The sequence below is a fragment of the Delphinapterus leucas genome, chromosome 15 (genome assembly GCF_059928025.1).
Source record: "Delphinapterus leucas isolate spDelLeu-1000000601 "Yukka" chromosome 15, BTC_Dleu_Yukka2, whole genome shotgun sequence".
Taxonomy (NCBI): domain Eukaryota; kingdom Metazoa; phylum Chordata; class Mammalia; order Artiodactyla; family Monodontidae; genus Delphinapterus; species Delphinapterus leucas.
Genome location: NC_143143.1, coordinates 64,637,519 through 64,665,413, shown reverse-complemented (window position 1 = coordinate 64,665,413; position 27,895 = coordinate 64,637,519). Strand labels below are relative to the sequence as shown.

General features: G+C 56.9%; 2 protein-coding genes across 3 annotated transcripts in view; one reads left to right on the top strand and one right to left on the bottom strand.

Annotated features, from left to right (window-relative positions):
* The window catches only part of TRPC4AP (transient receptor potential cation channel subfamily C member 4 associated protein), a 78,128-nt gene extending 77,113 nt beyond the window's left edge, over window positions 1–1,015 (top strand). For both annotated transcript variants that reach the window (XM_030762928.2, XM_022592595.3), the window contains exon 19: window positions 80–1,015. In XM_030762928.2, coding sequence (XP_030618788.2) covers window positions 80–217 — 138 coding nt within the window. In that variant the 3' untranslated portion in view covers window positions 218–1,015. The remainder of the gene's footprint in view (window positions 1–79) is intronic.
* MYH7B (myosin heavy chain 7B) lies at window positions 473–24,449 on the bottom strand. Its single transcript, XM_089896783.1, has 39 exons — window positions 24,357–24,449; window positions 22,686–22,829; window positions 22,025–22,181; window positions 21,707–21,734; window positions 20,530–20,626; window positions 18,274–18,294; window positions 18,032–18,124; window positions 17,834–17,897; window positions 16,682–16,780; window positions 15,908–16,011; window positions 15,656–15,794; window positions 15,236–15,354; window positions 14,995–15,144; window positions 14,642–14,812; window positions 13,373–13,552; window positions 13,148–13,280; window positions 12,991–13,067; window positions 12,478–12,565; window positions 12,159–12,276; window positions 10,242–10,365; window positions 10,004–10,140; window positions 8,965–9,220; window positions 7,768–8,010; window positions 6,932–7,108; window positions 6,700–6,845; window positions 6,279–6,369; window positions 5,812–6,201; window positions 5,013–5,139; window positions 4,520–4,925; window positions 4,046–4,395; window positions 3,798–3,922; window positions 3,588–3,703; window positions 2,745–3,141; window positions 2,547–2,672; window positions 2,288–2,458; window positions 2,092–2,196; window positions 1,915–2,010; window positions 1,322–1,459; window positions 473–1,246 (listed from the first exon to the last, which is right to left on the bottom strand). Exons 1-39 carry the CDS (start codon window positions 24,357–24,359, stop codon window positions 1,235–1,237), a joined length of 5,718 nt encoding a protein of 1,905 aa, XP_089752909.1. The 5' UTR covers window positions 24,360–24,449; the 3' UTR covers window positions 473–1,234.
* Between the last annotated feature and the right edge of the window lie 3,446 nt (window positions 24,450–27,895).

Here is a 27,895-nt window from a genome sequence, read left to right as displayed (position 1 = left end):
TACCAAGGCCCTCCCCACGGGGTGCTGGGCTCGACCGGGGTCCCCCAGGCGCCCGCCCAGCCCCTCTCTCTTTGCCCAGAGCTCCTGCATCAGCTTCTCATACTGGAAAGAGACAGTGTCCATCCTGTTGAACCCGGACCGCCAGTCACCCTCTGCCCTTGTCAGCTACATCGAGGAGCCCTACATGGACATAGACAGGGACTTCACCGAGGAGTGATCTTGGGCCAGGCCTTGGGAGGCTGCTGGGCCTGGGCCAGCGCGGGTGAGCGCGGGTACGTGTGCCTCACGCCCTGCCCTGTCCCGTCCTGTCCCCCACCCCACGCCTCCCTGCTGCTCTCCGCCTGCCCCAGGTCTTCAGGTACAGGCTTGGTGGGAGGGAGCGTCTAGAAGCCCTTGGCCCCTGGGTCTGAGGGCCCCGGGTCATTGGGGAGCCTCAGTTCCCTCAAGATCTCCATGACGAGGACAGGGACACTGTGCCCACCCTTCCTTCAGAACCCTGGGGTCCCGGCCCACCCAGAGGTAAGGGGACTTTTAAAAATAGCTCTGTCTGAGCTCCTGCCCGGTCTCTTGGCTGTCAGTCCTGGGGTGGGGAGGGAGATAAGGGCACCCTCCCCCAATCTGTGAGCCAAGCTTGCCCTGGCCTTTGGACCCAGGCAAAGGCTTCTGAGCCCTTGGGCAGGGGTGGGGGACACCAGAGAACGCTACCTTCCCCCAAGCCTGCCCATCTGTCCCTCCCTTCCTCCCTCCCTTGTTTTCCTTTAGCTCCTCTGGTTCTGTTTGCTCATTGGCCGCTGTTCATGGGTTCCCCCAGAAGTGGGAGGGGCCTTCTCTTTCCATCCCTTGGAGCACAGGGAGGCTGTGCCCGGGCCCCCCGCTCCAGGGCAGTATCTCCTGCCTGAGCCCACCCCGCGCAGGAGCCTGCCTGGGAGCATACCCTCGGCCCCTCCGTGTGTTGCCAATTTATTAACAACAAATAAACCAATTAAATGGAGACTATTAAAGAATTTATTTTAAATGACTGATGTGGACCTGACTTTTGTCCATGAGACCACGTGCTCCCCTCCCCTCCTGAACCCCAAAGAATGAGAAGGAACCCGGTAGGAGCTGCAGACGTGGCGTTTATTCAGGGTGTAGCAGAGCCTGGGGTGGCGAGGCTCCAGCAGGGATGAAGAGAGGAGAGGATCAGGGTGGGGCAAACAGCAGGTGTCCCTCTTCAGAGCCCAGGGCTCAGGTGTCACTCCTTGTGCTAAGGGGAGAGGGGTGCCTGGGTGAGCTGCCCCCCACGCGGAGGGCAGGGTGGGTGCCCCACACCACTCCTCACCTTGGGGCCCAGGGCGTCCCGGGTCCGCGCCCGCAGCTTGTTGGCCTGGGTTTCTGCCATGTCCGCCCGCTCCTCTGCGTCATCCAGCTCGTGCTGGGCCTTGCGATACTTGGCCAAGTTAGTGTTGGCCTGCTGCTCCTGGGGGCACAGGCAGGCCCGCTCACCCTTTGGTCACTGAAAGGGTCAGCACCCCCAGAAGGGGCTGGCTTCTCCGGGTCCTCACCTCTGCTCCACCACCACTGCCTGCGGCCCTCCTCCCCCCCTTGCCAGTACCCACAGCAGGAAGCGGGGCGGGGGGAGCCACTCCTTCCAGAGGTGCCCGTGTGCCAGACCTGGCTGGAAGGGGATGGCGCATGCAGTCCCTTCAGAGACAGAGCTAGGTCTCACGTCTTGCCGGAGCTGTTAGAAACGTGTCTTCTCGCTGGGCAGTGGGGTCACTGTCCCAACCTACACACTAAGCCAACACGGGGGAATCCACGGCCCAGCGATGGAGCAGGCCTGACCGGCTGCTGGCATCCCACCTGGCTGCAGAGCCTGGGGCCAGCTGTAGAAGTTGGGTGACCACAGGCATCCTCAGACCCCCGTGCACTCACCGCCTCTTCACACTGACGTTTGTAGCTCTTGACCTTGCTCTGCAGCTTGTCCACCAGGTCCTGCATGCGAGCCAGGTTCTTCCTGTCCTCCTCGGCCTGGGCAGCAAAGGGGATTCAGGTCTTTCCCAAACCAGGCCAGCTCCAGGGCTGCCCCCCTAGGTGGAGCTGGTCACCCACCTGGTACGCGAGCTCCTTGACCCGGCGCTCGTGTTTCCGCACCCCCTTGAGGGCCTCGGCGTGCTGCTTCTGTTCTGCGTCGAGCTCGGCCTCCAGCTCCCGCACCTGCGAGCAGCCAGCCAGTGGGCCTGGTGCCCTCAGCCTGCCCTCGGGTGGCCCACCCTGCAGGGCAAGGGACTGGGAGGGCCGCACACACCTTGGCCTCCAGCTTCTGCACCTGCTTCTTCCCGCCACGGAGGGCGGCTTGTTCTGCCTCCTCAAGCCGGGCCTGCAGCTCCCGCACCGTCTGCTCCAGACTCTTCTTCATCTGTTCCAGGTGTGTGCTCGTGTCCTGCTCCTTTTGCAGCTCCTCTGCCATCATGGCTGCCTGTGCGGGAGGAGGTGGCGTGGGTGGTCGGGGGTCAAAGTCCCTTCGGGCTCTGCTCGGGGCCCCCACGGTCCCGGCCCAGCCTCACGTCGGTGATGGCCTTCTTGGCCTTTTCCTCGGCTTCCCGCCTTTCCTGGGCAGCCTCCTCCGCCTCCCCGCTCAGCTGGGCCAAATCCACCTCTAACTTCTTCTTCTGGCTCAGGAGGCCTGTGTTCTGAGGGGGGCAGGGCTTTAGAGTCGGCCTTCAGGCCCCCGCCCCGTGCATCCCTGTGACCCCCGTCCTCACCTGCGAATGCAGGAGGCTGAGGCGCTCGGTGGCCTCCAGCAGCTCCTGTTCCGCCAGCCGCCGGCTGCGCTCGGCCTGCTCCAGGGCGGCCCGCAGCTCTTCCAGCTCCGCGGCCAGCAGGGCGGCCCGCCGCTCCAGGGCCTGTGCCTGCTCGTGGAGCTCGGCCGCCAGCCGCTGCTCCTCATCCCGCCCCGCCTGCTCCTCCTTGAGTTGGGCCTGCAGCAGCCGCGTGGCGGCCTGTGCCTCCGTGGCCTGGCGGGTGGCGTGGCCCAGCTGCAGCTCCAGGTCGTTGAGATCGCCCTCCATCTTCTTCTTGAGCCGTAGCGCCTCGTTGCGGGCCCGAGTCTCTGCATCCAAGGAGGCCTGCAGGGACTCCACTGCCCGCTGGTGGTTGCGCCTGTAGTTAGGAGGGATGAAAGGAGGAGTCGTGGCCTGCGAGGGACTTGCTTACAGACACGCAGGGAACACTGGAGACGTGAAGCCAGTTGGGGAATAAGTGACTGATCTCTCCCCGGTTTCAAGCCCCTTGTGTCTGCCTGCCTGTTGCCCATCAGAGCAATTTCACAGGCAAGAGTGAGGCCCCAGAGCAGACAGACAGGGACTGAACTCTGGCTCTACCCGCACTGTGTAACCTTGGGCAAGTCCTCTGGCCTCTCCGAGGTTCACCTCCAAACTGTGGACGATAGTCCCCACCTGAGAGGGTCATGGGTATGGGGGCATTAGGTGTCTGTGCCAGTCCCCCGCACAGTGGGGCTCAGCCAACATCACCTGCCCTTCTGCTCTCAGGTGGTTGGGATGGGAGAGGCTGTCAGCCCGGGGAGGAGGGACAGCCCGGCCCCGCACCTCAGGTCAGCGCCCTCCTCATCTTTCTCCACCAGTTTCCGGTCCACCTCAGCCTTGACCTGGGAAAGCTCCAGCTGGGTCCGCAGAGTCTTGGTCTCCTCCAGCTCCAGGGCCCCCTGGGGATACAGAGCAGATAGTATGGTGGTGGGGCCGTGTGTGTTGAGAGGGGAGGCCAGGGAGCAGCGGGTCAGTGTCCACCCCGCCCCTGACCTCGGCCTCCTCCAGCGCAGCTTGGAGCTCGCTCTTCTCCCCTTCCAGTGCCTTCTTGGCTTTCTCCAGCTCCTGGATGCTCTTCCCGCTGAGGCTGACCTGGTCTGTGAGGTCACTGACCTCCTCTGCAGAGTGGACAGGGCACTGAGGGGCCACCCCACGGCTCATGCTCCAACCGCGTCACCCTGTGTGACCCTGAGGGACTCCCAGTGACCCCAGAGCGGCTCTGACCCTGGGGTGGGTCGTACCCTGCAGGTTCTTGTTCTCCCGCCTGAGCATCTCCAGGGCCTCGAGAGCCTCCTCGTGGCTGTGCCTCAGCCGGAAGAGCTCCGTGCCCAGGCTGCGGGCCTCCCTCTGGGCCGCCTCCAGCTCCCGCTGCATCTCCTCCTCCTGCCGCCGCCGCTCCTCCAGCGCCCGCTCCAAGTGCCGCTGCTTCTTGTCCAGCGCCGTGGCCGCTGAGGTCGCCCGCTCCAGCTCCAGGGTCACGTCCTCCGACTCCGTCTGCAGCCGCAGCTTGGCCTTCTCCAGCGACGAGCATTTGGCATGAGCGGCCTCCACCCCCGCCTCTGCCTCCTGCAGCCGCAGTGCCAGCTTCTTTCTAGGCCACGGGAGCAGACAGGATCTGGATGCGTAGCTGAGCCCTGCATCTCCCCTCACCCCTGACAGCTCGAGGCGCAGGCGCCGTCCCTGTGTGGTGACGGCCTGGCCCGCAAGGCACTCACTTGGCCTCCTCCAGTTCCTCGGTCCTCTGGATGGCATCTGCCTCGTACTTGCTCCTCCACTGGGCCACCTCGGCGTTGGCCTTGGACAGCAGCCGCTGCAGCTCGGCCTGGGCTTCGGCCTCCTCCTCGTGCTGCTCCCGCAGGAGGTCACAGTCATGCCGCGAAGCCTGCACGGCATGGGCCAGCGTGCTCTTGGCCTGCAGAGAGCCCAGTGACCTCAGCATCGGGCCGGGCCAGTGGCCCTGTGCCCACGCCGCCTGCTCTGTGGCAGCTAACGGCTGGCCCACCTTGCTCTCCTCCTCCAGCTGCCGCCGCAGTTCCTCCAGGCTCTGGGTGGCCAAGGCCTTCCCACGACTCAGCTGGCTAATCAGAGACTCCTTCTCCTCTAGCAGTCGGCTCAGCTTCCCTGCAGGCCAAGGGGAGAGCCGGCAGGTCAGGTGGGTGAGGGGCAGCACCGAGCCCCGCTGTGGCCCAGCCAAGCCCCCGGCCTCACCACTCTCGGCTTGTAGCCGCCCCTGCTGGGTGCTGGCATCTGCCAGTTGCCGCTGCAGCTCCTGCACCTTGATCTTGGCCTCGCTCAGCTGATCCTCATAGGCCCGGCACAGCTTCTCTGCACTGGCCTGGGATCCGGGGTCAGGGATCAGAAAAGGCTTGTGACTCACAGGGCAGGATCTAGGGCTGCCAGTCAGAGATGGGGACCCGGAGTCGGGACCTAGCAGGCTAGACACGTGCCCAGGAATCAAAGGGAGAACAGAACCCCACATTCAGGGTCAGAGATTCTATTGCTGGACTATGGCTTAAGAGATGAGTGTCAGAAGTGAGACAGGGCTGTACTAGTCCCAAGGCCGGTGGGTCAAGGTGAGGTTAGGATACGAGAGTCTGAAGTCGGCCGGGGACACTGGTCAGAGGTCAGCTGTCAAGCTTAGGTGGTACAAAGGTCAGGGGTCAGGGTTGGGTGCTGGGATTAAGGACAGGAACAGAGTCAGGACAGGTATGAGGTCAGAATTCAGAGGTCAAGGACTGAGAAGTTGGAATTGGATACTGGGTCAAAAATCCCCTGGAGTCAGGGCACAGAGTTTAGGAGGTAGGGTTTGAGGTCAGGACTGGTGTGGGGTTCAGGCTGGGTGTCAGGTGAATGGGTCAGGGGTCCCAATCGGGTGTAGGGCCAGGACTAGTATGGAGTCAGATTGGCAGCGGGTGGTCAGGGGTCAGCTGCTGGAGTCAGAAGGGGTTCAGTCAGGATAGGCTGCTAGAGTCGGGTCAGAGGTCGGGATCAGGAAGGAGGCAGACACCTTGCCGCGGGCCAGAGTCTCCACGCTGGCGCCCAGATCGTCCACCTCCATGCGGAGCTCGCTCTTCTCCTTTTCCAGCTTCTGTCGCGCCCGTTGCAGACTGTCCGCCTGCTCGCCCAGCTCGGCCGCGCTCTCCGCCTGCTTGCGCCGCAGCGCAGCCACTGTGGCCTCGTGCCGCAGGGCCACCTCCTCCAGTTCCCGCCTCAGCCGCCCCAGCTCGGCCTCGTGCTTCCGGCAGCCCTCGCGCTGCCCCGCGGACACGCCGCCCACCTCCTCCAGCCGCTCGCTCAGCTCCGCCAGCTCCCGGGCTGCTTCTGCCCGCTGCTTCTCCACGCGGGCCCGGGCCGACCGCTCGGCCTCCAGCTCCTCTTCCAGCGCCTCCGCCCGAGACTGGGGATGCACAGGCGGCAGTGTCACCTCCGAGGGCCTCCGACCCGGGTTTCCGCCCACCCCCGTCCCCCGCACACCTGCAGCTCCCTGATCTTCTTCTGCAGCTGGGCCCCAAGGAGCTGCTCGTCCTCCACTCGAAGGTTCAGCTGACTCAGCTCGGAGTCCTTTCTGGAGGTCACAGGGTGGGCATGAGCCGGCCCAGGGCCTAACTCCCATCCACCTGCCTGGGGCCCCTCCGTACCCGCCCCCAGCACACTCGCTGACTGAGGCACCTCACCCGGAGCAGCCCTAAGTGACCTCATCCCTGTGTTCCCTCTCAAGCCCCAGCCCTAGATCCTGGCCCTTGGTGACCCCCTACACCCTAGGGTTCAACCTCTGCTGTGATGCAGAACCGACTAGAGTCCAGGGGGTTGAGAAGCGGGGTGCAGGTTCAGGAAGCCCCCTGTGGCCAGGAGGTCGGGGCTGAGCCCGCCCCCCCCCCCCCCGCCCCACGCCTACTTCTGGAGCTTCTCCTCCAGCTGCTGCTTGTCCTGGGCAGCATCCGTCACTGACTCCTGCGTCAGTTTCAGGTCACCCTCGAGCTTGCGTTTGGCCCGCTCCATGTCCATGCGCAGCTTTTTCTCTTGCTCCAGGCAGCACTCCAGCTGTGGGCAGGACAGGGTGGGTGGGCTCCGCACCGTCCCGGCTGTCCTGGCCCCACCACACAGCCTCTGCCGTGGCCCCGACTTACGTCTTCCACCTGCTGCTCCAGGCGGGCCTTGGCCTTGGCCAGCGCGCTCACACGGTCCTCCTCAGCCTGCAGGTCGCCCAGGGCCTGCTGGTGGGCCTCCTGCAAGGCCTTCTTCTCCTTCGTCAGCCGGGCCACTGACTCGTCCAGCGCCACCATCTCCTCCGTCAGGTTCTTCACCTGAGTCAGGGCCAGGGTCACCACGGGGATGCCTCCCCCGCACTCTGGTCTGAGCGGCCGCCACACCATGTCACAGCAACCGTCCCCTTCGAGCCAGGGAACCTCGGGCGAGTCACTTCATTCTGAGCCTCAACTTCTTCACCCTTAAGGGGTGATTATAGCATCCTCCTCGAGGGATTAATGAGCAAATGCTCACAAAGCCCTGTGCACAGTGTCCGGCCCAGAGTGAGAGATCAACAGACACCAGCTATTTTGGGGATGCACAGGTGTTTAAGCAGCTGTTTCCTAGTCCTGCCTTCCTCGGGGAGCACCTGTGAGAACCCGAGTAAGCGGCTTACCCTGCTGAGCCCCACTTTCCCCTCCTGTATGAGGGAGTCAATACCCCGAGTCTTTGAACCACCTGGGCTCTTGGGAGGGTTCAGTGAGGGAAGGCACCCGGGGGACATGGAGCTGGTGGATGACAATCACTAGCATTTGCTGAGTACCTACTGCGGGCGAGGCCCTGTGGCGAGCGCCAGCACAGGCTAGTTACGCGCTGAATCCTCACCCGCCCTAATGAGGGAAGTGCTGCTATTAACAGCAGCATTTGACAGATGAGGAAACTGAGGCCCACAGAGAGGAAGACACCTGCCCAGGGCCACAGCCGGCCCGGCTCACACCTTACTCTCCGTGGCTTGCTTCTCCTTCTCGGCCTTGGCCAGCGTCAGCTCCAGGTCATCAGTGTCCTTCTTGAGCTCTGTGCACTCATCTTCCAGCTTGCGCCGGCGGGCAGCCAGGTCAGCATTCACCTCCTCCTCGTCCTCCAGCCGCTCGCTCAGCTCCTTCACCTTCGCCTCCAGCTGCACCTTGGACTTGATGAGCAAGTGGCAGCGCTCCTCGGCATCCACCAGGTTTTCCTGCTCCTGGAGGGGGACACGGGGAATGGGGCAGGGTCAAGGCAGCTCAGGGACACCAGGCCAGGCCCCGGAAAGCAAGTTCATTTGTCCGTGCAGAGGCTGGACACACGCTCAGTTGGGCTCCGGGACCAAGGAATACCGAAGACCTGCTCTTGGCCCTGAAGGCGTTCAAGTGTGGTGGGATAAGGGCTCAGGTAGAGGGATGGACGGGGCAGCAAGAGGGGAACATTAGACAGGCTGGGGGCAACCCAGAGCAAGGCCCAAACAAGGGCTCTAGCAGAGAAGCCGACTGCCAGCTCTGCCCACATGGGGCTGAGTGGGGGGGAGAGCCCTGCACGGCCATGGAGGGCTCAGGTTCTCTGCCATCACTGTTTCCTCACTACCTGGCTGCATAACGTCTCCTGCTCTAGCAGGTGAGTTTGTGAGCACAGGCCTGTCTGTTCTCCCACCGATGTATATCCAGAGCTTCCATGGGGCCTGACACTCAAAGTATTTGCTGAAGGAGGGAATGGCTCTGTGGACTTGGTGAGGATCCGGACCCTTGATCTCTACCCTCTGGTTGTTACTGTTACCTGCTGCCTGGGTTCCCGTGGCCCTTAACCAGAGAAGGGAGCATGCGGCTGTCTCGGGGATGGAGAGGAGGGGAGAGTTGGGGAGATGGGGCTACACTGTAGCTTTGCAGGAAGCCACGGGGACACAAGGCGTGGGAGCATTAGGACACATGCATAGACTGGGTGGGGAGGTTGGGAACGTGGGAGGCTGCACACGGGCACAAGCCCATGAGCCTCCGGAATAGGAAGAAAGACCCGGGTGAGGCCTGAGCACCCAGAGCACGCCAGGTCCGCCCTGGCCGGGGATCTGGTTATGGTATTTCCTCGGAGCGGCCTGGGGTTCTCTGAGGGGGCTGGGGGCCAGGGGGCACCAAGTCGCAGAAGGAAACCCTGCTCCTCCCCTACTCACTGCCTGCAGCTGCAGGGCCAGGTCATTCTTCTCCTGGGTGACGCTGACGTGCGTCTCCTCCAGCTCCTGGCACTTGGCCTCGGCGGTGGCCAGTGCCCCTCGCAGCCCCCGCAGCTCTGCCCGCAGGGCCGCCAGCTCCGCCTCAGCCTGCGCCGAGCGTAGTAGTGGCTTCATCTTGAAAAATAGCTTCATCCATGACCAGTTCTTGACGGCGTTGAAGGCGCGGATGTTCCACTGGATGGTGAACAGGGCATCCCTGGGGAGGGGCAGCCACAGGTGGCCAGCAGGTTCAGTGCCGCCCCTTCATAATGACAGCCCCGATGCTCCCTGAGCACCTACCCTGGGCCGGACATTGCACTGAGCACTTCAGCGTGGGACCTCGTTAACCTTCCCAACAGCCTCTCAAGTAGGTCCTAATCCTCTGCTTTACAGGCGAACTTGAGGGTGAGGCCAAAGGTCACACAGGTCTGCCCCCGGGGTGGGAGCTCAAGAGCCCTGAATGGCCCCTGCAAGTGTCCTGAAGACACCAGGGGCGGTTAAGCCACTGGGCTCTTATATAAGGTCAGACTGCCTGGGCTCACATCCCAGCCTCCCACCTCCCGCCACAAGCCAGCAGACAGGCTCCCTCTGCTCAGACACCCCCTCTAGTGAACAGACACGATCATGGCACCTACCTCTCAGGACTGTCCTGTACTTTAACCGAGATAACTTCAAATAAAGTATCTTGCCCAGGGCTTGGCACTTAAGAGTCTTGGGAAACACTAGATGCCCTTATTACTACTCCGGGCCACACTCTGGGATGGCCTGGAGTACAGGCAGGTTCTCTTACCCCAACTTCTGAGGTGAGGAAGTGGTAGCTGGGGGCTGCGTGGCACAAACCACAGCCTTGCCCCTTGGGAGGCACGCAGGCAGCCACACGGTGAAATCTGACCCACAGGACGGTATGACAGGGTTCAGAGAGTCTGGGTTCAGAGGGTTCTGCGAGCTGGGGGACAGTGGCTGTACCCCTGCATCACCCCCACCCCCTTCCCACACCTACCTGCCTCCAAGCAGGCGCTGGTACTCGAGGCGCATGAGACGGCCCCGGCTCCGTGCCTGCAGCAGTGTCAGGACCTTGGCCAGACACTGGTCACGAAGCTCCTCCAAGACGCCTAGAAGCCCAGCCTTGAAGAACACCTGGGGTGTGGGCGGTAGGTGTAACCCTCAGTCGCCTGCGTGACCCCTGCAGTGTGACTGCCCACATCCGGTCCAGCGCCCTAATTCCCTTGTGCCCTGACCTTGGTATGGCCAAACTGGTACTGGGTGTGGTCGATGTTCAGCGAGGCCAGCAGCTTCTCTGTGGCCTTCCTGCTGTCCATGAAGGTGTCGTCCGGGATGGCACTGGGGTTCAGGATGCGGTACCTGGGGGAGCGGGGAAGGGTTGGAGAGGAGGGTGCTGGGCAGGGAGCCGACGACTGAAGAGGCTGGCCCCTCAGAGGCCGGAGCAGAGGCTCCAGAGGGGCACCCCCTGAACAGGCTGGCGGGGGATGGCCTTGTGACCCTGGAGGACTGGGCATACTCGGCTTTAAAAGCTTGGGTAGCATTTAAATGCATTCAGTAGTTAAGTTCTTTAAGAGCCTGCAGCATTTACAGAAGGCATACAGCACTTTTATAATTTTTTAGTTTATGATTTTTAATAATTTATCATTTTTTTCAGAAGGCCAAAAAAAGTAAAGAAGGTGATGTGTTACAGCATATCACAAACTGAAGAAACATCTGGGAGAGAATTCTAATCAACAAGAGCAAGGGTTCTGGCACACCCACTTCTAAAGGGGACACACTTGCACATGTGTACAGGGCTGTGTGGGTCAGGCTGTCGTGACCACACTGTGAAGGCAAAACCCTAGAAACACAAAAAGGCCCCTTACTAAGGGACTGATGAACAAAGCACGGTTCACTGGATTATGGGATATTTTACTGCCATAACAAAATGGATGCTGCTGCATGTGTCATTACATTTATCCAAAGCCCTAGGATGTACAACACCAAGTTCCATTACACCAACTGTAATGGCAACTATGGACTCTGGGTGATTAGGATGAGTCGGTGCGCGCTCATCAGCTGTAACGAGTGTCCCGCTCTGGTGGGAGGCGCTGATGACGGGGAAGGCTGTGCACGTGTGGGGGCAGGGGCTTGTGGGAAATCTCTGTGCCTTCCCCTCACTTTTGCTATGAACCTAAAACTGCTCTAAAAAAAGAAAGTCTTAATTTAAAAAAAAAAAGGATGATGATGCAGACTTATGTCTATTAATAAGGAACAATCTCCAAGACATATAGTTACAGGGAAAAACAAAGAGAACATGTGCGTGTGCACCCATGTGTACAATACTTGTATGGACACACAAGTATAACGGTCAGCGTGGATGGCCCCAGTTACTTCTGAAGGGGGAGGGAACTGTGCACGATTGCAGCCTGACAAAAATCAAACCTATAAAGGGAAGGCAGAGGAGCTAACAGCACGGACTGAGCCTTCACTTGGTGCCAGCCATTACATAAAGTCTAGTCCATGTGAACCCTCATTCAACTCCCAAATCTACCTCCAGCTCTGCCTGCCCCCCAACCCTTGAGCTCCAGACTAACAAATCCCATCTCCCCCTCAGCTTTCCTATCTGCTGGAGACACTTCTTTTTTCTCCAGCCATGCTGTGCGGCTTGTGGGATTTTAGTTCCCCAACTAAGGATCGAACGCCCAGGCGCTCAGCAGTGAGAGCGCGGAGTCCGAACCACTGGACTGCCAGGGAATTCCCTGCTGGAGACATTTCAAAGTTGACATGTTCAAAGTAGAGCTCAATCCACTCTCCTCCTACTTCCCCACAAAATTTTAAAAATCCTATCTTGGTTTCTCAGTAAATCTACCACCAACTCCCCAGTTGCTCAGGCCAAACAACCAGAAGTCACCCTTGTCTTTTCTTTTTCTTTCTTATTCCACATCCAATTCATCAGTAGCAAGGCCTGTTGGCTGCACCTCCAGTATTTACCCTGAGCCTGTTCACTTCTCCCCCAGCCCACCGCCCACCCCCAGGTCTCAGCCATCAGCATCTCCCACTGGGATACCTTCTGGCCCCCTCCCCAGTCCCCCTGCATCCTCCTTGGTGCCCTTCCATCCCCTCAGGCTGGAGCTGGGGAGGAGCCAGGGCTGGGGCAGGGAGACACCCACCGTTGCCGGAAGTCAGCGTAAAGCAGCCTATTGGGGAATCCTTGTCGGCAGATCCGGATCCCCTCCAGAACCCCATTGCAACGCAGCTGGTGTAGCACCAAGAAGGCATCCATGATCCCTGGACATGGTGGGGGTTAAAGGAAAAGATTAGAGGTCAATGGACACAACTTCATGCCCCAGAAAAGACAAGGAGTTCAGGCACAGGGCTCACTTTGAGGCTGAGCAGGCCCTGCGGAGGGGGCAAGACCCAGCTTCCAGTCTGCCCTGTCCCCTCCCTCCATTGTGCCCCCATGCCACCAACCCACCCTGGGGTGACTACCTGGGGTCTTGTTCTCATTGGGGACAATGCAACGGACAAAGTGGGGCTGTGTGGCCCGCAGGTTGGTCATCAGCTTGTTGAGGTTCTCCTGGGGGTGAGGAGAGGGGAGAAAGCACAAGAGGGCAGAGAAGCAGAATTGGAAACCGCAGTGGATGAGCCCCATAAGGACTGCGCAGTAGGTGCCTAAGCGTGTCTCTGCAGTGCTGCCCTTTCACTCTGCTCCTTGTGACCCTTTGCCCTCTTCTGTTTGACTGGGTCCCCGTTACCATCACCAAAGTCTTCACTCCCCCACCCAATCCCCGTGGCTCCGGCCCCATCCCCCGCAAACCCTGCCCAGGCAGCATGGGGACGGGAAGCAGCACAGACTTGCTGTGATGTTCACGTGGAGAGGAATTAAACATCACTGCAAGTCTTAACGGCCGCCCGCCCAGGGTGCAGGGGACAGAGCAGGGAGCCGGGACGGGGTGGAGGTGGCAGGGTGAGGGCCTGCACGAGGCCTAGACTGGGCCTCACCTTGTGTAGCTGGGACACCGTCTGGAATGATGCTGCCTTCCTACGCTTCTCTCTCACCCCAGACTTGGGGGGCTCGGCTAGGAGAGACATGGGACCAGTCACTCCAAGGGACATCCCCCTGTGAGTCCCCTACAGAATCTCATCCCTCTGTACTCACTAGAGGAGGAGCCAGCATAGTTCTCGTAGAGAGCAGCCAAGAGCTTGTTCTGCGACTTTTGGAAGATGGGGACCACCGTCTCATTCAGTGGATCCTTGTTTTTTTCCAGCCAGCCCACGATGCTGTAAGGCACCTGCCAGAGACCAGACGGGGGCTGAACCGAGGTGGGGGAACCCGGAGGAGGGAGGAGAGAGGTCAAGAGCTGGGGTTTCAACAGGCACCTACCACGCCCGCGTAGTGGACCACCTCAAAGTGGGCCTGGTATTTGCGCTTCTTGTCAGGCCGTGGCTGCTGGAAATTGGGCGACTTCCCCGCGTGGTTATCATAGAGCTTGGCCTGGAAGCTGGCATCTGAGGCCTTGGGGAACATACACTCCTCCTCCAGAATGGACAGGATGCCCAGTGGCTAGGGACAGGGCACAGCTTGAAGGGCCTCCATCAAGCCAGCCCATCCAGGCTGGGCTGGATCCCCATTTCCTGGAGCCCCTCCCTCTGGGAGCTTTCCCAGACCCTCCAACCTCAGCCATCTGCCCTGAGGGACGAAGAACTGACCTGCACCCAGGAGCCCTGTCTTCTAAGAAAGAAAGTTTGTGGTTTGGCTTCCAAGCCCTTTCTGCCCAACTTGCAGCTCTGAGTTGTTCTCTTTACTTATAAAAAGTGCGCAAACTCAAACCGGCATCCGTGGCCTCACACTCTCACACGTGGTACAGTCAAAACAGGCAGTTGAGTTCAAATTCTGGCTTCCTCACTTAGTAGCTATGGGGCCCTTAGACCTCTCTAAGCCTCAATTTCCTAACCTGCAAAATGGGGAAATGAATACTTTCATTGCTGTTATAACAGCAAAAGCTGTCAACCACCTAAATGTCCACTAGTAGGAGATTACAGAAATGCATGAAAATTATCTGCTGCGTGAACTACTGCGCCTTCTTCAACAAAGCACCATGCTCAAGATACACTCCCAGAGAAGAGGTAGGACGAGAAATGCGTCTGTGTTCCTAAGAGAAAAGAGATGCCCAGGATAAAGGACTGGGAGGAAACAGGTTGTGGTAGGATTGGGGGACACATCTTTTCTCCTTTATTCCTGATTTTTCAATTTTTCTTTGATTTTTCTTTCTTTCTACTCTTTGTACAATAGGGAAATGTATATAATGTTTTATAGACAAATAAACAAACGCACCCTACCTTGCCCTGTAGTTCCGGACAGTTTTGAGGGTCCAAAGAAACTGTGGCTGCAACAGTGCTGGGTTGCACACTCACACACACACACTGCTCACCAACACACAATCACACTCAATCTCCAATACACCTAGTCACACACATGCACACATTTCCATTCATACACACGTTACACACACACGTGCACAGCCACACTCATACATGCACACACACATGCAGGCTTGCACACGCTTGCTCACACACAAGTGCACATTCATTTCTGCTCACCCACTGCTCCCATGCCTTCCCTTCCTTGCAGTGACCTGGCCCCGGGCCTCACCTTCTCGATGAGGTCAATGCAGGGCTGCAGGTCCAGGCCGAAGTCGATGAAGACCCAGTCGATGCCCTCCCGCTTGTACTCCTCCTGCTCGAGCACAAACATGTGCTGGTTGAAGAACTGCTGCAGCTTCTCGTTGGTGAAGTTGATACACAGCTGTTCAAAGCTGTTAAACTATAGTGGGAGGCACCCGGCTCAGCAGACCTCCTTGTAGATCGGGACAAGGAGACCCACAGAGAACAGGGGTGTGCGGGAGCTCACCCCACCTCCAGGCAGACACCCAGGGCTCCTGTCCCCACCCCCATGGTCCTCCACCCCAGAGAGAACAGAGCCTGGGGGTGTGGGCCTGCCCTCACCTCAAAGACCTCAAAACCGGCGATGTCCAGGACGCCGATGAAGAGCTGACGGGGCAACTTGGTGTCCAGCGTCTGGTTGATCCGTGACACCAGCCACCGGAACAGCCGGTCATAGGTGGCCTTGGCCAGAGCCCCCACGGCAAACACCACCTGGAGGCGCGGGGAGGCTGCTCTGGGACCTGGCAAGGAGGGGACACTGCCCCAGCTGTCCCCAGGTGGGCCCCGCCTGCCAGCCGCTCACCTGCTCCACGCTCTGACCCTTGGTCACATACTCGTTCCCCACACGCACTCGGGGGTGCAGAAGGCCTTTGAGGAGGTCTCCACTGCTGACCCCCATCAGGTAGGCAGCCTTGTCAGCACCTGGCAGGGCACATGGGTGAGATGAGGGGGAGGAGGCCAAGGACACAGGTACGTGGGAGCTCTACCGGCCTCAACTTAGGGTTATGAGAGGGAGGTTGGAAGAGGTTAAGTTCAGGGTCAGCAAACTGTACAGCTCAGGAGGGTGAGGGTCTGGAATTGAGAAGTCAGGGTTTACAATCAGGGCCAGGTTAAGACTGAGGTCAAAGGCTGTGAACAAGGCTTAGGGTTAATGGTCATGGACTGGATGCTGGGATCAGGGTCAAGAGGATGACCAGGTCAGGCCAGGGTCAGGGCCCCTCACTCTCGGTGCCATCGGCCTCGGCCTGCTCGTCCCGCTGCTTCTGCTTGAACTTCATGTTGCCGAAGTGCAGGAGGGCCCCCACGACCTTGTAGCAGGCACACTTCTCATCCACGCTGAAGCCCAGGATGTCCATGGCATGCTGGGGGTGGGGTGTGGAAGGCTCAGAGAAGTCTGGGCTCCTCCAGGGTTCAGCCGAGTGAAGGGCACTGGACCTGCTCCCCCAGGTTTCCTCCCCTCCCACCACAGACATACGTCAGTGGCCATGAGCTCCTCCCCGTCATTCATGTGGTCCACAGTGATGACGCCCTGGCTGCAGAAGTGGTAGTCATAGGGGTTCATAGACAGAAGCAGCATGTCTGGGGTACATGGGGCGGAGAAGGGCAGGTCGGCTGTGTTCACCCAGCTCTCCTCCGTCTCCCCATCCCAGCGTGGTGGATCCTGGGAGCCAGCCCGGCAGGAGAGTGTAGGGCCCTCCCGAGACTTTGTAGCTTGAGTTTGTCTCCTCGACTCCCACACCCATGGCTTCTCTTTCTTTACAGTTCTGAGAAATGAGCCTCGGTCCCTATGTCTCACTCATCTTTTGGCCATTCCGCAAGCCACCCCTATGGCCCAGACCCTGTGCTGGGTGCTGCGGCCCAGCGAGGACCAGATTCTGCCCTTGAGTGGCTTGCAAGAGAGGGGAGCTGGGCCTAGACAGAGCCATTGCTCCCCACTGGTGCTAGGTGGGGCCTCTCTAGTGTCAGGACAGCAGGAGAGACAACCTTGCCAGGGCAATGGTGCTAAGGGGCCCATTTCCTAGCATGAGGAGGAGAGGGCTCAGCAAGAACTGTAAGTCCCAGGAAGGGGGTGGGTGGATAGAAGGTGCTCTGGGTCTCCAGGAAAGAAGGGATGTCACAGACCCCAGAACAGTGGGGGAACAGGTAGCCCAGGGCCTGATCTGATGGGGGCCGGGACAGGGCTGGGCAGCCCAACTGCCACCCAGACCTGTGGGCTCTGATTCCCACCCCATCTGCTTCTGGCCCTCACCCTGCAGCTCTGGCTTCTTCCCCGAGAGGATCTGGTAGTAGACGTGGTAGCCTCGCTCACCAGGCAGCTGGAAGATCACCCTTGACTTCTCCAGGAGATCTGGGGAAAAGGGAGGTGCTGGCCTAGTTTCCCGAGTGGGTCACCCCACTATGGCTGAGGGGCAGGGAGGAGGTGTCAGCAAGGGGCCGGGGTGTGTGTCGAGGTGCCGTGTCTGCACACATGCCAGCATGTGCTGAAGGGTGTCTCTCCATCAGCACACGTGTCACGGTGTGGGAATGCATATGTTTGTACGTCTGTGTGTCTCTGTGTGTGGGTGTATTAACGTAGCTGTCTGTGTATGGGTCTTGATTTGTCTATTCTTTCATCTGTGCTTTCATTCCACCATCCACAGACCACACTCCTTTCCTCCAGAGCACTGCTGGTGTGTCAGTGTGTCCACCGAGCAGAGCCTCTGTGTGTTTGTGCATGGGTCGGTCGGGGCATGAATTATGACGTTCCCGCCTATCACCACCTGCCCATGCTTATCCATCAGCATCTGGCCATGCACCCCAAGATGGGGAGCAGTCAGCGTGGGGGCCCCTCTATGCATGCAGCCTGGGTACCTGGTGTCTATGCAGCAGGTCTGGGTCAGGTGGGATGGGCAATGACCCCAGAGAGGCATTGGGGGAGGCTTCCAGGAAGAATGGGGACTCGAGGTGTAGAGATGAGGCCACGGCAGGAGGGGCACAGGCCTGCCCTATCGAGCACCAGAGAAAAGACTGGGATGGTGGGTGAGGGGAAGGGCCCAGTCACAAGGAGCCTGACTGGCCAAATAAAGATTTGGGTCTCCATCTTAAGGTGATGGGATCTGGAAAAGGTTTTTAAGCAGGAATGCGATGTGGTCAGATTAGTCTCTAAGAAAAGATCGCTCTGGCTGAAAGGAGATCCAGCAGAAGAATGGAGAATGGAAGACTACATGGGGGCTGGGGGAATGTTCCAGGTGAGAGGTGAGGTGGCCTGAGCTGGGCTGTAGCCAGGGGGTGAAGAGAAGCGCCTGGGACAGGTGGGAGCCCCAAGGACTTGATGACAGACACTCAGTCTGTCTGAGCGGAAAGACTCAGGCCTGGGCCTGTTTCCCCACCCTCCCCCTCCCCCACCCTCTCCTAGACTCACAGCTGTCGATATCCGCGGATGCCAGCTTCCCAGAGGGACCAAAATGGATGCGGATGAACTTGCCCTGTGGGCAGAAAAGCAGCCTCAGTTGGGTGCCCAGCCAGCGCTGCCCTATTCGTCCAAGGCTCCCACCACCTTGTGTCTCCCCGCGACAGACCGGGCTCCACCCACACCCGGCTCTCCCACTGCAGCACTCACGAAGCGGGAAGAGTTGTCGTTCCGCAGGGTCTTGGCATTGCCAAAAGCCTCCATGGCAGGGTTAGCCTCAATGATTTGATCCTCGAGGGTGCCCTGGTGGTGGCGGGCCAAGGGCTCTGTCAGCCCGTGGTCCCGGGGTCTCGGCCCAGCCCAGACAACCTCTGGTTGGGAAGGGGAGGGAGGGGGCGTCCCCAGGACCTCATAATTGTTGCCTTTCCCACTCACACCAGCCCCATACCTACCCTGGTCTTCGTGGCCAGAAACTGCCGGGAGGAGAAGGAAGACAAGTTAGAGGCTGTGAGGTGTCACCAGGCAGGAGCGGGCAGTGGGTGGCTAGCGGGACAGTGAACGTTAGTCACCCAAATGTGTACCCCCCCACCCCGACCCCTCATGCCCGACCCTCCAGGGACTGTTAGAAGGAGAAATGCTAGAAAGTAGAGCAAACATGGCCCTAGTCAGGGGCTTGAGGCAGGGGCTGCGTCTGGGGGTCTCCTATTCACAGCCCCCCCAAGCCCTGTCTCTGGCCTCCTCCATATCCCTTCATTTCCCATGCCCCAGGAAGCGACCCTGCCCCAAGCCCTAGAGGTTCCTGACTACAGTCTACTCCCCTTTAGAGCCCAGCTCAAATGCCCCTTCCTCTAGGAAGGCTTCCCTGATGCTCTGAGGCTGGAAGAGACCTCTTCCTGCCCAAACCTTCTGACCCCTCCCCTCCCTCTATGACTTCCCTTCTTCACACTACTCCTCTGTACTGTGATGAGGTGCATTTTCATTGTACAGTTGTACACCAACTATTATTCAAAATAGCCCTGTCGGGTGCACATTATTAGCCCTAATTTGCAAATGAGGAAACTAAGACTCAGAGCAAGAAAGTGATCTTCTCCAGATGGCACAGTAAGTCAGGGGCAGAGCAGACACTGAGCCCAGGCATCCTGCTCTCCACGATGCCCGAAGCCACCCATATGTCTCATCTAGAGGGACTTACTGAATGGAGGGGATCCTCCCCCCGTTGCTCTCCTAGCCTCATCCTTGTCTTCCCTCCTTTTCCCTTTCTTTCTCTTCCCTACCCTGGATCCCAGCAGCCTGGGAAAAAAGGGAGAAAAAGGAAGGAATAGATTTTGGAGTGACAGGTGCCATGCCACCTGTCCCATGCCAGGGGACTGTGGCTATTCACTCACCTCCAGGGAGCCCAAGACTTAAAAGTCCCCCTGAGGTATTGCTGGGGAGACAGAGGCAGGAGAGAACTGGCAGGAGCCCCTCCCCCGAGCTCCACCCCACACATTCATATCCAGGGCTTTTGAACAGGGCTCTCTTTGGAGATGTGGTCAATTTGGGGGCCAAGGGGAGGGAAGTTGATAAGGCTCTTAAGCGCCAGCACCCATGGCCCCTGCGGGGCAGCCTTTCTCTCTACCTCCCCTGCCTGACAGCTCCCCCCAACCCCAACTCCACAATGCAGGGCTCCTTTCTGCCCAGGTGCCCCCTACCCCCGCCCCTCCCAGCTGCATCCCTGCCAGCTCCCTGCCCTCCATTCCTGTTCCTGGACCAATACCCGACTTTCTGTAGCATCCTCAGAGACACTTTGGGAGTTGGGAAAATGGGGTGGGGGGGGAGGGAGGAAAGAGTACCAAAAAGTCAACAGCAAAAACAAAACAATAAAAACAACCACCACCACACCAAAAAAACAAAACTGAAATAAAAAGAAAACACAAGAAAATCAACTGGGAAAATAGGAAGAGGCAAAAAGAAAAAGAAAAAAACTTTAAATGGAAAGAAGAAAGAAAAATGTCCCAGAACAAACGCAAGGCTCAACAGGACCAGGAGTAGGGGCTGTGCAGGAGGAGGCCTTGGGTTTCTGGAAAGAAAAGGCAACCCATTTTGGGGTAGGGGAGCACACACAGAGCTCTGAACAGCTGGCCCTGGGGCTAGGAATGAAAGTTGTACCTCGAAAACAAAAACAAAACAAAAAACTGGTTCCCCCATTGTTTCAGAAAATTTCAAAAACCATAAAGAAATCATGGGGTGCAAAACTGCCCCTTAACCTTGGCTGTTGGGAATGCCAAGTGCCCTTGTCTCTGGCTGAACCTGCTTGTTTGATTAACAGCAGGTAACTGTATCTTTGGTGCATGAAAACTAAGAAAACAATTACTTCTTGGTAAAAGCAGCCTACCTGGTAAACTCTTTCAAAATATGAAGGTCATGATGAAAGGGAAAAAATACATAAAATGCTTAGGAATAGCAATGTGGTCCCACCCACTGTGTTCCAGATGGGAACAGTGAGGCAAGCCTGGGACCACGTCATACAATGTGACAGACAATGGCCACAGCCTCGCTGGTCAAGCCTTGCTCAGGCCAGAGTCTGCCACCAGGGTGGGAGGCTCAGGCAGGGCTGGAGGCTCTGGGGAATCAACTTTTTAAAAAGAAAAAAAGAAGAAAAAAAAAGGAGAAGAAAGAAAAGAAAAACAGAAGCAGCAGGGAGCAGCGCCCGCGTGGGCGAGTCTTACGGCCTTCTTGCCCAGCCCGTCTCCCAGGGCAGCGACGATGGCAAAGTACTGAATGACCCGCTTGGTGTTAACCGTCTTACCGGCCCCCGACTCTCCCCTTGGACGACACAAACATGAGTCACCAATGTCCATCTGGCTACTCTAATTCCTCCCATCCCCCAACACCCTACCTCTCAAGCAGGGCCCCTCTGCCCTCCCCACACCCAGCTCCCAACTCAGGACCCACACCCCAACTCAAAACTCCTGAGATAAATTAGCCCTCAGAATTGTTTACAAAACAAGCGAACATAGACCATCCCAGTGAGATGAGAAAACACATTATGATGCCACTGTTTACTGAACACTAACTTACTGCCAGACACTGGGCCAAGTGCTTTACCTATATTGGCTCATTTAAGCCTCAGAAACCTGTCAGGCAGGCACCATTGTCATCCGCTTTTGATAGATAAGGAAATGCGGCTCAGAGAAGTTATGTAGCTGTTTCTGCTGTGTGCCAGGTACAGACATTAACTCACTGACTCTTATAGCTCTGTGTGGTAGGTAAGTAGGATTGTTCTGTCTTTTCTGATGAGACTCAGAGGCCCAAGCACACCAGCAGGAAGTGGACCCGTGAGAACTTGAATACAGGTCTTTCTGGTTTCAAAGGTCTTGATCTTCACCAGCAGGCTGCGTGCACACACACACACACACACATATACACACACACACACACACACACACACACACACGAACGATGTCCATATTGGCTTGGCTGGATATAAACTTGGTATGTAAGAATTCTACCACTTACCAGTGAAAGCAAACAAAGGATTAGAAATAAGATTCAGAAATATGGAGACGGTAAGAAGGAGGAAAGGGGTCTCCCCACTCCCCTTGAGCAAAAATCAGAACTCCCAAAAGATCAAGGTGGGAAAAGATTCCAGGCCCTAGGGACAGAGGGTATCAGGGCTGGTGATCAGTCTGGTACCCCCTTCCTGCCCACCACCCATAGCACATCTGCCCAGAATAGGGGGCAGAGAAAATGCTCTAATTTAGTTTCACCTGGGACACTGACTCCAGGCGGTAAAACCCCTGCCCTAAGCACTTTGTATTCAACCTTGGGAAATGATTTTAGTTCCACTCTCTTCCTGCCAGATGGCCAGCATTTCCCACCCCATCCCCAGAGCCCCACACTCACGTGATCAGCATGGACTGGTTCTCTCGGTCTGGAAGAAAGGGGAGGAGATAGACAAGTTAGCCAAAGTGAGGGACCAGCCACAGGTGGAACACCTTGGGTATCCTTGGCGCTGGGGCAGCCCCTCCACCACCCAGGGCCAGAAACAGCAAGGACCAGGTGGGACCTTCAGACATCAGGCCAGCTCCCACTCAGAGAGACAGAAGGATATGCTAGAGTGTCCAGCAGCATCAAAAGGAGGGCAGTGCAAGTGGAGGGAAGGGGGTCCTGGAGCCGGGGGAGGGGCCTCGGGTGGGGGAGAGGAGTCAAGGCGGCCCTTACTGCGCAGCATGTCATTGTAGGCGTTATCTGCCACCGCATATATGTGGGGCGGGGCCTCCGAGCGGCGCTTTCCCTTGTAAGCGGCTACCACGGAGGCTGTATAGATCGGGAGCCATTTGTAGGGGTTGATGGTGACACAGAAGAGGCCCGAGTATGTCTGAGGAGAGAGTGTATAGATAGGTTGTTGGAGGCCAAGTTCCCATCCCCAGGCTCTAGCCCTCGCAAAACTGTGACCCTTGCAAAATCCCCCAAGGAGCTGCTTAAGGTGCGATGCCACACCCTTTGTGGCCGCCCTAGCCCCGCCCTAGCCCTTACTCCTGCCCACAGCCCGTGGCCCCTTCACAGCCCCATTGCCCAGCCTCTGTGCTGCTGCAGCTCCGCCCCTACACTGTCGTAGCCAAACCTCCAGCCCTACCTCTAGCCCCGCCCCAGCCAGTGGCCCCGCCTCCACAGGCCCATGACATCACCCTACCCTGCCTCTAGCCCTGCTCCCCCACTGCACACAGCCCCGCCTCCCACTGCACACAGCCCCGCCCCTTCCCCCCGTTCTGTCCCCACCAAGCTGTGCCTCTTGCCCTAGCCCCGCCCCTGCTACTATGGCCCCGCCCCCACCACACACAGCCCCATCCCACCCGTGGCCCCTCCCCGGCCCATGGCTCACATAGATCATCCAGCGAGCATAACGCTGGCGCAGGTTGTGCAGTACGGCTGCCTCGTTGAGGTGCGTCATCATGGTCATGTCCTCCAGCAAGTCGAAGCGGGGCGGGTTCATGGGCTGCAGTTCAGCTTCACGAACCGTCAGCACCTGCCAGGAAGGTCGTATAGTGGGTTGACAGGTGGACAGGAACAAACTGACCTCAGCCTCTCACTCCTGTACGCTCCCAGACACCCTTTCATCATCCAGAGCACACTGGCCAGGAGCTACACCCGGGAAGGCAGAGGAGCTAATTCCGGGAAAAGGGGGAGCCAAACCTTCTGGTCTTTGGTCTCCACGTTGACTCTGCCCCCAGTAGCCTCGGATTTGACCTCAGCCTCCACGTAAGCATCCTGTTCATCAGGTACCCAGACCCGCTTCTTCCCTGAGTTTTGGGGAGAGCATGGGGGTTTTGAGAAAGGCTGACACACATCCAGGGGTTGGGGACCCGGCTGGGGTTCCCAGATCGTGTCTACACAGCTGTGCCCCTCCTAGGAGCCCCTCTGTCAGGATGCAGGAGTACCCAGAAAAGATCCTTCCAGACACAGACTCCCAGAAGGGCAGAGCTGGGTGGGTCCCTAGAGATCTCCTCAAAGGATTCCCTGACTGAGGTTACAGTCCCTCACAGCCCTGGATTACACACTTGGGTTCAGATTCCTGCTTCTGTTGTATTTGCCCTGTGACCTCAGGAAAATCCCTCATTCTCTATGGGCCTGTCCCTCAAAGGTAAAACATTATGGGCATGTCCTTAGTTCCCATATGGAGCAGCCCTCAATATCAGGCACTTAATTCTCAGTGGGTTCTGCCTCCCCCATTTCACTGAAGACTCAAACCCAGGTCTTGTAAGTCTGTCTTATGCTCTTCCTGCCTGGTCAGCTGGCCCCAGAGCTACAGGGAGCCCATATTTCATGGCAGTTAAAGGCACAGACTCAGGTGTCCTGCCACTTACTAGTCAAGTGCCTTAGTCAGGACCAGCTCCATAACTTGCAGGCCCCAGTGTTAAAATGCAGATCCTCTTGTTAAGAAATTATTTACAGTTTCAAGATGGTGATAACAGAGTGTTAAATCGAGCATGAGGCCCCTCTGTGGCTGCAGAGGTTGCACACCCACGAAGCTGGCCCTGGCCCTGGTCTCCATCTCCCCAGGTTGTTGAGATGATGCATGGAAAGTCATCTGCTCTGGGCCTGGCACACAATAAGCACTTGATACACATTGCCTATTGTTATTATTGTCCTATGAGCAAACTGGGTCATAAATAGTAGCCTTTATTCCTGTCCCTGATAAACAGAGGCTTTGGCTCTATGGAAAGCACTAAAAATAACTCCAGCACAGGTTTTATGGACATGTGGAGGCAGCCTGCACACATACCAATCACTCTCATCTCAGAAGCTTCAGGCTCCAGCCACAGACGGCAGCTCCAGGAGGTGGGTGATACTGTCCCATTTTACAGAGGAGCAAACCAAGGCTTGCTCACAGACATACAGTGATGTACACAGGCTCCCTGGGATTTTATCCTCAGGGCTAAAGCTTTCAGGCCAGAGTGCTCCTTCAGACCCGAGCTGAGTGCCCCCCTCCCCACTCCTGGTCTGAGTCCATAAGGGCTTCTCTGTAGCTGTGCCCCACTCTGCCCTCACTTACCATCCCACAGGACAGTGTGCACCTTCATCTGCTCCTGGTAGCCCTGGCGGAGGTAGCGGGCAGACTCCCCAAGTTCACTCACATCCATCATGGTAGTGGCACTGAGAGGTGGAGGATGAGATCTTAGAGGTTCAAGGCAGTCCAAGGCAGCAGGCACTGGAAGATGGCAGTGACAGGGGAACTGAGGGACCAGGGGCCCCAAACTGGGGCATGATCGAAAAACCCACAAGACCTAATAGTAGGTGATTCCGTGGGGCTCCCCACTTCAGCCTCCCTGGTAAGGCAACATACACACACACACACACACACACACACACACTCTCTCTCTCTCTCTCTCTCTCTCTCTCTCTCTCTCTCTCTAACACCAGAGTATCCTCTCCCACATAAATGGAGAGACTTGTGCCAGCCCATAGGCACCCTCACCCATCAGCCTGTCTGCCCTCCCTTGGGCTCCAACTCCAGCCCTGATCACCCACCTCAGCACCACGGTGAGGGCTGGGAGCTGGGCTACCCCTTTTATTGCCACCGTCAAGGTCAGCGGAGGAGAGCTATGTCAGCAATCTCCACGTGTCACAGCCCCCCCTGCCTGGCCACAGGACACAAAAGGCAAATTCCCTTTTATCTCCACCAGCACGGCCCCTGGGCTATTTTTACCTCCCATTGTCAGGGGATCACAAAGGCAGATAGAGACACTCACTCCACTCAGAGGTTGAGATTCAGACCGACAGGGGCAGGGACAAGGCAGGGAGAGATTTGGGAAGACTGAGGTGCTGGGAGAGAGAAACTGAGTCACAGGGAGTCTGATACACCCAGAAAAAGGTCCACACCCCCAGAAGTGGAGAGCAAGAAGACTCAGGGGGGGCGACCACAAAATGTACTCTGGGACTATTTGGTCCAACCCTCTTTACACATCCAGAGAAACTGAGGCCCAGGGAAAGGAAAGCGCTAGCCAAACCTCACAGATAAACAGTGGCAGAGACCGACTCAAAAAGAGAAGCAGAGACACTAAGGCATCCCTCTCCAAGCACCTGGATGCTGTCTCTTCCCCACTTCCCCTCACCTCTATCCCTAGTTCTCTGAGGTCCCCTGGGGAAATTACACAAGAAGAAAACCAGACCTAGGACCATAGGCATAAAGGAATAATTTAGCTGAAGAGGAAGCAAATTGAGGAAATTTAGACCAATCAGGAGCCCCCTTCATAATGACATTTAAGATTCACAGGAAGCCAAGTTCCCACTCTTAGCCCCCTCCTGCACCCTACTCACATCAGGGGTTCGGGGTACTGACACTCAGTCTGCCTTCAGAATGTGTCAGGGCACTTCCAGGCTCTCCTTTTCTGTCACCCCATTCAGGCCCTGGTGACGCCACAGAATCTTGGAGTCAAAATATCAAAGGATCCTGGAACCTTCAACACTGGACACAAAGAGGTCCAGAGCCAGGATTCCAGCCAGACATTAGGCTGAGCTCACAAAGAGAAATCCTCTGCACCAACAGGTTACCAATTCCAAATATACAGACATATCTATATTCTATAGGAATAATTTCAAAGATACATTTTCAACCATAAATAGTTCAAAACAGGCAAAACTAACGAATGATGATAAAGTGAAAGAGTGGTCCTTTGAGGGAAAGTAACAACGAGAGGAGGCACAAGGGAAGCTTCTGGAATGCAGGAAACACTCTATATACTGAGCTGGGCTGTGGTTACACAGGTGTGTTCACTTTGTAAAACTAATCGTGCTATATGCTTAAGATGTATGCACTTCACGGTATGTATGTTACATGAAAACTTTGTTAAAAATGCATGGCCAAATTTGGCAATATCTATCAAAATTACAAATGCCCAGAACCTTTTAGTAATTAATCCTACAGATATTTCCCCATGTTACAAAATGATACAGGTGTCCTTTGGGTGGACAGTTAGATTGTTCTCTTTTTGCCATTACAATCAGGGCTGCGGTGAATATCCTTGTACAGTCTGATGAATTTTCACAAAGTAAACACACTCTGTTCAAGAGCCCAAAATTACCAGCATCCCCATCAACCCTCTTTCAGTTATCACTCCCTCACCTACTATCCTGACTTCTAATATCACAGATGGTTTTGAAATTTATATGAATGGAGTCCTACATTATGTATTCCTTTCTTTTTTCTCTCCACATCACATTTGTGACAACATCATTCTGGTATTTTTTTTGTTTTGTTTTGTTTTGTGGTATGCGGGCCTCTCACTGTTCTGGCCTCCCCCGTCGTGGAGCACAGGCTCCGGAAGCGCAGGCCCAGCGGCCATGGCTCACGGGCCCAGCCGCTCCACGGCATGTGGGATCCTCCCGGACCGGGGCATGAACCCACGTCCCCTGCATTGGCAGGCGGACTCTCAACCACTGCGCCACCAGGGAAGCCCCATCATTCTGTTTTAATTATCTTCACAGAACTTAGATTGTTTCTTCCCTGCCTCCGCCTCCCACCCACACCCACACCCAGTAAAGGGCAAGAGCTTGGTCTAGGCCCCCAGCACCTTGCAGAGTAGCTACACATAGTAGAAAGTCAATAAATATCTATGAAGTAAGAGAATGAAGCAAACTTGATTGATAGTTTAGATTACAGAGTTTTAATATCCATATGGGGTCAGAGGCTAAGGAGCTGGGCTTGAGCAATTTAGAAAGCCCAGAGGGTAGGGACAACTCTGCTCCTGTTCAAAGATGCTCAGAAAGCAGGGCTTTGTGCCTAAGGCCCGAGCAATAGAACTGGCCTGGAGAATCAGAATCTCTAACAAGCCTAGCCTATACCAAATATAATGGGAGTCTGAATTCGAGAATTACCTGCTCATTGTAGAAACCTGGGGCTGAAAAACCAACCCAAAGAAGTGGGTCTAGAACTGCCCTGTAAGTTCGCTTCTACTACACCGGACACTCCTTCCTGCTGAGATGAGCTCACAGACAAACATGACAAAGCAGTGAGGAAACCCAAGATGCACCTGAGAGGTGCAACAAATGCTACAATCTGCAAGGACTTAAGGTACCAACTTTAAACACCTGAAGAGCCATGCTGGAACAGAGGGAGCCTGTGTGATTTGTGTGGCCCCAAGAGCAGAACAACAGTGCAGTTACAAGGAAGCAGAGTTTGAAGATACACACAAAAAAGGACTTTTTCACACTTGGAGCCAATCAGCAATGGAAGAGGCTGCCTTGGAAGAAAGTGAGCCTGCCAAAAGCAAGGAAGAATCAAGTAGAGGCTGCACAGGGCTTGAGGCTTTGGACTGGATGACCTCTGAGGTCTACTCCAACCTCAGGACTCCAGGATTCCAGGATTTTAGACCCTCTGGAAGCTTTGTTTCTTAACAACCACCCTCTCAACCCAACAAACCCACCCACTGCGTAACCAGTATAGACAGCCCAAAGTCTTTCTTCTTGCCTTCTCTTCCCAATGCTATAAGTACAGAGACAAGACATATATGCACCTCAGTTTTAGAATGCTGGGGTATTAGAACCCAGGGTCATTAGAACTCTGAAGTGCTAGAATCCTGGCGCAAAAGACTT